This window comes from Bidens hawaiensis, unplaced genomic scaffold (assembly GCF_021521415.1).
Source record: "Bidens hawaiensis isolate Kalapana, Puna unplaced genomic scaffold, B.hawaiensis_p1.1 tig00048245_1, whole genome shotgun sequence".
Taxonomy (NCBI): domain Eukaryota; kingdom Viridiplantae; phylum Streptophyta; class Magnoliopsida; order Asterales; family Asteraceae; genus Bidens; species Bidens hawaiensis.
Window position 1 is genome coordinate 50,778 of NW_027498641.1, and position 9,368 is coordinate 60,145.

Below are 9,368 nucleotides of genomic sequence, written 5' to 3' on the forward strand. Positions count from 1 at the left end.
TTTTGTTTTTACTTCTTTATGACTTATAGCAATAATTTATAGGGAAAACCCCCAAAATAGCCATATTTGACAAATGTTTTCCAGTTTTAACCAAAGACCAAAACAAATTCTCAAACTAGCCATATTCTTCCTTCGGATCCGACCAAAACACTAACACGTTGTCAGACATTCTATCAGATCCGACATTTTAAGGTTTTGGCCGACCGATTAGTCGGAAGAACCGTCGGAGGAAAAGACAGTCGGATCTGACAGTTCAGTTCACGCTTCCGTCGGATCCGACTGTTTAATTTGTCTGACGAACCCTAGATTTTTCAATTAAGGGGTTTTTGATTTTGAGTTCTAGTTTTTTCAATTCGGGGGTTTTCAAGTCGGATCCGACCGAATTTTAAGAAATTCAGCCGGATCCATTGAATCGGTGATACGTGGCGCGATTTTAAAGGTCCAAAAATTCAGTCGGATCAGAAATGGTTTTAGTCGGATCCGACAGATTTTTTTGGCTAGTTTGGGTATTTTGTTTGGTATTTGGGCTATTTGTGGAAAACCATGGTCAAAAAATGGTTATTTTGGGATTTCCCTAATTTATAAGTTATATATAAGTCTTAAGAAGGTAAAAATAAGGAATCTCAAACACCCCTTTAATGTTTGTTGTCATTTAAGCGATCGTTTAAGTTTCTTTCCTCCGCTTATTGATATAAGTCAGCGTGTAGTTGTGCGTGATCATGGGTCTCTAGTTGAAGCTATCATCACAACGATGTGTCAGGGGCAATTCGAAAGATGTTCTACTCAAGATCTAAAATGAATGGCACGAGACGACTATCTTATGGGACTTTGCTTCGGCCAACAACGTCATGGGCTCAAAAGACCAATCTCCCTCCCAATCCAGCATTGAGTGTCACCCATGCTTGTGCTCGTGTTTGTTCATATAACTAAATGACTAGAAAGCTTTCCATTTTTAGTCGTTTATTGAATTAAAATCTTGTTGTCAAATAGGCCTGTAAACATTTAGTTCTATTACAACCTTTTCTGGTTTTGTATCCTTTCTGAAAAAAATGTAGATATTGGCTTAGATGTGGAGGCAGAGGTGCACATATTGGGTTTTTAAATATCCAGTTTCAGGTATGGAAATGCGCGATTCCGGGTATGGAACCGGTTTGGGTATGACGGGGTATTGGAAAATCGGGTATTGACAATAACCGGGTCGGGTTTGGGTATTTTCTTTAAAATCATACCCTATGCATCGGGTTCGGGTCAGGTATAGAATCGGGTATTTTAAAGCCGGGTATTTGAATATCATATTTTCGGGTATTGAAAAAAAAAACTATTTTCGGGTTTTTTCAGACTTTTGGTATAGATTATATTTATAAAAAATTGAACTTTTTAGGGTATTTTTTAGGTAATTTCGGGTATTAATCGGGTATTTGAAAAACCCAGTTTCGTTAGCCTAAACAAACCTTTATTTACATCAATATATAAGTTTTAATTATGTATGAAAAATATATAATAAATACTTTATATATATAACTACGATGAAATAACTAAGTAATATATATTTTGTCACATAAAAATATAATTGTACATGTATAACAATCATACATCAACATAGATCAAATGATAAATATTTAATATATAGAAAATGAGTCTAAATAGAGTTCGAGTTTGACAAATTATCAACTCAGACTCGATTTTCAGTATAGAGCTCGAAACGAGTTGAACTCGATCTCGAGCTTAATCAATATGGACATGAGTGAGAAAAAAGGTAAAGAGCAGCACCCACAAATACAACCAACCAAAGTTTATTTAAAACACAGTTTTAAACATATATGTCTTCTTTTCAAGAATATCCCAGTTTCTTAACAACCTCTTTAAGCATCTACCCATATATGGTCTGCCAACTTATATGTTTTCATCAAAAACCAACCATCAAATTGTAACTGGCACTATTACACAAGTGTCTAGTTTTCACACTCTTACCAGACATACCCAACAAACCATAAACAACCATCTACCCATAAAGATAAAAATGATAACTTGCTTGCTGATGAAACCCGCGGATGCTAATATCCTCGTCGTCTTCACAGTCTGGAAACCTCAAAAACCGAGTCAAGCAATCCAAACAAAGTAAATCCAAACAAAACGTCTCGATGTAATCCCGCTCGTTAAAACAGCACCCGCAACTAGTACACCGAGGTATGCATAAAGTACACGCCCTGCAGTTACTACGCTTCCCGCCACAACCAGCCGCTGGACAATCGTAAACTTGTCTGATTTGTTGGCATTTTGGGCATAATTCTATGTCTAGCGGCCGGTTATCAGCTAATGAAAGATATAACTGACCGCCGTTAAAGAACCGCGGTTTAGGTGGACCAAGGTTATTTTGGTTGTTTAAGGATAATAGTTCGGATAATTCTTGAAACTGTTCTGTTGTTATACTATGCAGCCCGCCTATTCTTAACCGCTTGATCTTACTTCCACCGAATGACTTCATGTTGGTTAATAGACCTTCCATACTTAGCCCGTTACACCCCACCACGTTTAGCTGCATCAAAAATTGTTTATACGATATCAAAACGATGAATACAGATTTTTTTTAGGAGTGTTCATTGATTCAGTCGTAACCGAAAACTGAGTCTAACCGAGTGAGTAAAATGCTTTAACTGAAATGAATAACGGAATAAGATTAGGTTCGGTTACGGTTAAATAACCGATTTTGAGTGAATAAAATTTTGGCAAGCTTTTGGTTTCTGTTTATGTTCCGAGAATCACAATTTCAAAAAACGCTTTCGTTAACATAACCTAAGACCTAAAACCAAGAGTTTAATTTTAAAATCAAAACAAAACTAAAATGTATTAAACTTATAAATAGTTGTGACTACAAGTATATAAAACTTAAAAACTATAAAAATGGGCATTTGGTTATTCGGTTAAACCGAATAAAGAAAATTTAAATATTGCACAACTGTATAAGAATTCGGTTTCAGTTACAACCCGAATGAATAAAAACTCAGTTCGGTTCGTTTTTCGATTTTATTGAGTCCTAACCTAATAACGAACAACCCTAGATTTATTTATTAAAAAACGATAACATTATAAGGAAATATAATCTGCATTTTGATGAATGATGATAACGTTTCGTGCTTGCTAAATAAAGCGAATTATGCCCTAAATAATTAAAATATATATATATATATATATATACAAATGTAAACATATAAACATGATCCGAAATACTAACCTTCATCAACCCTAAATTTTTCTGGAAAACATTCTTGAGGCCCGAATCCGTAATCTTTAAACACCTGAACAGACTCAAAGACTGCAGACTACCATTTGCCCTATCTGTAATCCTTAAAAGCGAGTCATCTTTAAACGATTCACCAACCGGTTGATCAATGTTTATATTCCTCCATAGCAACGGATCGTCACGAACACCATCACGAAACGATTTACAAACGCGTTCAACCGATAACAAATCCCTTATTCCCAAATGGCCTAGAGCTAAAAACAAAGCATCATGAGGCACACCAACATCTTCACCACCACCACCATCATCATCATCGACGTTTCCCGGCAACTCATCTAACAAAAAGAAACCATTTTTATCATCAAATGTTTCATCCCCAATAGATTTATCACTAATCTTGATATACCCAATATCACCAACATCATCATCAACAAGTTTCTTGATTGGATGCAAGATTTTTTTCGACAACTCGTCGAACAAAAAGAACCCATTTTTATCATCAAACTTTTCATCCCCAATAGATCTTTCACTAATATTAATATACCCAATATCATCATCATCATGTTTCTTGATTGTATGCAAGGCTTTTTTCGACAACTCGTCGAACAAAAAGAACCCGTTTTTCTCATCAAATTTCTCATCACTAATATTAATAAACCCAATATCATCAACCTCTTGAATCCAGCCTCTAATCATTGTACACCCACCAGTAATATTATTATTATTATTATTATTATTATTATTATTATTAATATTCATCTCAAATGGATCAATAGGCAGCTTATTAACCACATCAAGATTCAACCAATCATCAAAAGATTCAAAACCCATATCACCAATCTTGATTACCAAATCATCCATGGAATCAATCAATAAACCCCCAAATTAATAATAGTAATATAATAATGAGGCTAATTAATAATAAGCAAAAAATAAACCAATAATTGGATGGAAATAGCTCAGAAATTATAGGAATAATAATAATAAAAATAACAAAAGTGGGTTTGTGTTTGATTAATATCAAGAATATTGTGAATGAAATTTGATGAAATTGAATTGGGGGTTAATTAGATTCTGGGAAGAATGAAGAAGAAGAAGAAAGAAAGAGATCTGACCTCATTGAAGAATATTATTATTAATAATAATAATATTATTATTCATGTATGTATATGTATGTATATATGTATGTATATGTGTATAAACGAGTATAGAGAAGAAAGGAAGCCATGAGCAGAAGACAAAGTCAAAGCTCAATGGCGATATCTCCATTCTCCATGGAGATTATTTTTATTATTATTATTCTTGCTGGATTGGAATGAATAAATTATATAACAACTTGATTTTTTTTCTTCATTATACAATGTTTATCCTAATTCTTAAATGGGATTTTTTTAATTTTATTTTTAATAAAGTTCAAAATTTTAAACTTTATGATCATGTTTAATTAAGATAAGATTCTTTGAAGCTGGCTTGAAAAGTAGTTACACTAATATAAATTTTAAGTTTTTTTTTTTCTTTTTATTTTAACGGCCAACAAATAAAGAATTGTCTATTTATCTCGTACGGAGGGACTCAATGGCAAAAACCCACCGCCAGCTGGCCCAACCTAACCGCACGAAACCCTTAAGCGTCTCCAAGTTATCTTCAGTTACGGGGAAAGCCCACCTGCTCAAAGGCTCACTGGTGCTTAAACGTGGACACCTCAGGATGGAACTGGAGATTACAAAGATCCAGACATTTCTTTATTGAGCCACCAATACCCTTCCCAAAGTGTTGTTATAAGTCCACCCAAATTTCTTTAAAAATAGGTGTAGAGAAAAAAAAAGGTTGATAGCAGAACTTCAACACATAATCTTTTTTTTTAACTACTAGACACTAAACAAGTTAGAACGAAAATCCATGTAAAAAGTGAGTTGACACTTCCCTTATCATGACATGTGCTTCAAGTAAGCTATGTAGACGTCTAAACGTGAATACATTGTCTAAGGCTTTGCCTTGTCTGGCAAAACTACAAAGGTGTCCGATAGAAATTGTCACGACACTTTTTTAACCTATTTAAAAAAATGTCAGGTAGATTTCATGGTAGGGAACATCCCACACCTCTGAAGCATTAACCTTTTTATTCATGTTACGGCATTTGTATAGCTTAATTGAGTCACTTATTATATGGTGTTCCTAAGACCATTTTGTATGAAATTTCGTATGGGCTACGTTGGTGCCTATCGGTGGGGGGGGGGGGGGGGGGGGGGGAGGAGATGTGACAACTACCAACATCTTATTTGTTATGCCTATAATAGTTGGCAAATATTTGTTTGCAATTTTTAGAGAAACTTATGTCAAACGTGCCTGTTATAGTAATTTTCCTTCTTAAAACACTCTATTACGAACATAGTAATGAGTTCTTTAACAAACAACTAAAATTATCTTAATCTTGTATAAGTATCTTTATAATCCAGGTCATGTAGTTCTTTTATGGTATAAAAGAGTTCCCGTTACACCATAATTTGTGGGTCAGTGACTCAGTGGCTCTAATCGTCTTTTTCTTAACATCCAACAAATAGAGAATTGCCTAGATACTTCGTACGAGTGACCTATTGGTGAAAAGTCACCGCTAGCTGGCCCAACCCAACAATACGGAGTCCTTAAGCACCTTTAAGTTATCTTCAATTACGAGGAAAACCCACTTGCTCGAAGGTCCACTTGTGATAAAACTCGGACGTGCTCATAATCGAACCGGCCCACTATAATTTTTATTTAAAAAAATAATAAACAAAAAACAATTAAGCCGTTTTTTTTAAATAACATAATTTGATACTTTTATATAAAATACAAACCGAGTTACATCTAGATAATGGGTAAGCGAGCAACAAGCTGCGCCGCTATCCCCTTTTGAATCGCAAAGCCTATTCTACTAAATATAAATCCTTGGTTCCTCGGGCTTTGCGAGTCACTGTGGACCACCTTTTGCACCCACTCCAAGAAGCGAACCGCCTCGGGAGCTAGGGATCCAAAAGTGTCGAAGGCAAATGGAATGAACACGTGCTGATTCTCCAAACACGCTGTCTCATGCTTAGCAACCTTCCGAGATTCCGCTCTCAAAACCGCCTGTCGCGGTACGAAGCCACTGTCTCTCAGCCCCACCAACGGGAACACCCCAGTGAGGTCAACACACGTATGCTTACCCCTTGCCCAGCCGTTTTATGTTAAGAAGTTGTCTGCATGTTTTTATCAATACAATAATTTTGTACCGGGGTGTGAAAAGGATGAAAATAATGTCATAATTAAGGTTTAAATAAAAAGGACTTGTCATTAGCCCTGCTTGCGGTGAGCGCATATAATGTATATATGTGTGAACCCTCGGGTGGGCAAAAGTAAAATTGCACTAATTTTGACGTTATTTTACTAATCTCGTGAAAATAACGTTAAAAGTGGCGGAAGGTTAATCAGGCATCATGTGGTGGCGTTGATAGCCGAAAGACAAGGGCACATGCACCAATCAGCCGGTGTCCCGATGATTGAGTGCTATGTGCCTTATGTCCAAGGCTTGATGCAAAACTACTATCGAGCCGGGGGTCTCACCGGAAGCAGCCTCTCTATCCCTATGGGATAGAGGTAAGGCTGTCTACATCTTACCCTCCTCAGACCCTACCATAGCATTGCTATTGGTGGGATATACTGAGTACGATGATGATGATAATAATATAAAAAGGACTTGTCAAACTCTTTTTCCATTATTTTCATATTGAAAAAGTATAAACTGATAATCAGGTGACAAGTGTGAAATGTTTTATTATTATAAACCAAAACCATACTACAATTTCACTTATTTTCTTTTAATCCTGAGAATCATCACTAGAAATTAATAGGAATCCACCAATACTTTGTTACCATTAAGATAATATATAAATCACAACTTCCATGAGATAAAACTTCAATAGGTTATGACAAATACTTTGTTACCATTAAGAAAATAATAAAAATAAAAAACTAAAAATCACTACTTTCACAAGATTAAACTTCAACAGGTTATGATAGAAATCACTAAAGTAACTCAGTGTCTCACTGATACTTTAACTAAAAGACATGCATTAAGTTAATTATATTTCACAAGTATTTATATAATCTTTAATGAAACTTTGCTAGCCAATAAAAGTGCTCTCCAGTAGATAATTTTTATACTGAATGGACAACTACACCGACACCTTTATATATATTATAAAAAATCATGATATTGTATAATATTCACTATTCATAAATTAATCTTAAAGCATGCATCATGAATTTATAAATAACCTTAAGATTTGAATTTGAATAAATTATATATAGTGAAATACTGAAATGACACGTGATTTTTTACAAAATTGTGATCATCACGTTGGATCAATATTTCGTGCCGTTAAAGTAATGTATTTCGTGCCTCAAACCTTTTCTTGTGATTATATATTTGTAAATAATCATCTAGCTATAGAAAATATTTTGTTTACAAACAATTAAAAAGGTCAAGATAATCTTTAATTCTTTATGATTAAAATTTTTTAAATTGGAATATATTATTTTTTAATAAATTACCAATTATAAATTGAGTCAGTTATAATATTTAAGGTAAATGTTTAATGGCTAAACCATAAGTAAAAAGATTATAAATTGCTGTATATATATAACAATATATATTTGTATTTAATTCAGAATTATGAAATTCTTTTAATGTAAACTTGTTGAATGTAAACTTGTCATGTCATCAATAAACTAATCCCTTTTTAACTTTATTTTGTTCTTGTATACTCAACTTTTTTTTTTATTTCTTTTACGTTTGTTTTATATGAATATATGACGATTAAGCTAATCATGAACCTCTAATTATAGCCGCCGATGGTTACTTAATATTTAAATGCCTATGGTTGAACGAGAAGAATCAAATTAAAACAAAGTAAAGTCAAAAGGGCTCTAATTTAAATTTATTAGACCGTCCGTAGGGGCCTGTAACGTCCCCTTTGCGCTACCACCTCCACCCCTTCAGGCGTTATTGTGCTATCGCCCTCTCCTCTTTTACTCCCCTAACACATCTGGAAGAAAATTTCAAAAGTATCCTAAATAATGTTTTAGATTTTTGGGTGTCATAATATTTTGCTTAAGAGTATCCGATACATAAAACATAAACAAAAGCTGCCCTAATTTATACTTCGCTGACAAAGTTGATAAGTAAATCTGACATTGCTCTGCACACCTACCGTCACCGTTTAACGCCCCTAAGGTGGAGAGGCTCCACCTGGTAGCGCTCCTTAGTCGGTTCTCCTCTAACACAGTCTTAATGAGTTCAAACTTGCACATATGGAGTTTAGCCATAAGCCTAATACTATAACATACACATTTTTTAATTAACAAAATACATAATATGCAATAGTATTATTATGAATAAAATTAAGTGAAGAGGTATGTACCCGCCTCAACACCGAGCAAAGCGGGTCAACCCACAAGATAAAGACATTATGAAGGCACAAAGCCAAAACCTATGCGCATGGCGCATACAAAACATGCTCAGGCATCATATGCCCAGGCACACATATGCTCGCACATCGCATATGCGCGCGGCGCATCAGCGCGCGGCGCATATCACATGCCCGTGCATATCACATCTGCCCAGGCACACATATGCTCGCGCATCACATATGCGCGCAACGCATCAGCGCGCGGCGCATATCACATGCTCGTGCATATCACATCTGCGCATGAAATATCTGCGCGTGAGAATAAAGAGAAGACCTCGCGCATCCTCAGGGTGGGCGCATATCATACGTGCACATAATCAACCTCGTCCTTATCCAAATCAGGATTAGGGCAACCTTGATTGTGCACATCAGACAACCTTCCAGAAGGCATCTTTTTAAGGAGAAAGAATATGCTGATGTTGACAGCTGCCAAATGAAAGGTCGACAACTCAGCATGACACATGTGTTACCACGTGATTACAACCAACGAGAAAGCGCCAGGTGTCCCAGAGGACACGTGGCGCAGTGCGATTGGAGGAGGCCAACGAGGTTGAGCCCAATCAGTGGAAACCCTAGCATTATAAATACAACATCAACTCCACTTTGATGACACATTCATACTCAATCATTGACAGTTACAG

General features: G+C 35.4%; 1 protein-coding gene across 1 annotated transcript; it reads right to left on the reverse strand.

Moving 5' to 3' along the window:
• Positions 1-1,870: 1,870 nt before the first annotated feature.
• On the reverse strand, positions 1,871-4,102 carry LOC143597411 (F-box protein SKIP14-like). Its single transcript, XM_077075918.1, has 2 exons — positions 3,233-4,102; positions 1,871-2,536 (listed from the first exon to the last, which is right to left on the reverse strand). The coding sequence occupies exons 1-2, from the start codon at positions 4,100-4,102 to the stop codon at positions 2,003-2,005; spliced, it is 1,404 nt and encodes a 467-aa protein (XP_076932033.1). The 3' UTR covers positions 1,871-2,002.
• Positions 4,103-9,368: the final 5,266 nt, after the last annotated feature.

Coding starts and splice junctions, on each gene's coding strand:
- LOC143597411 (XM_077075918.1), bottom strand. CDS start 4,102: ATGGATGATTTGGTAATCAAGATTGGTGATATGGGTTTTGAATCTTTT. Junction 2,537..3,232: donor AAAATTTAGGGTTGATGAAG/GTTAGTATTTCG, acceptor TTTTTGATGCAG/CTAAACGTGGTGGGGTGTAA.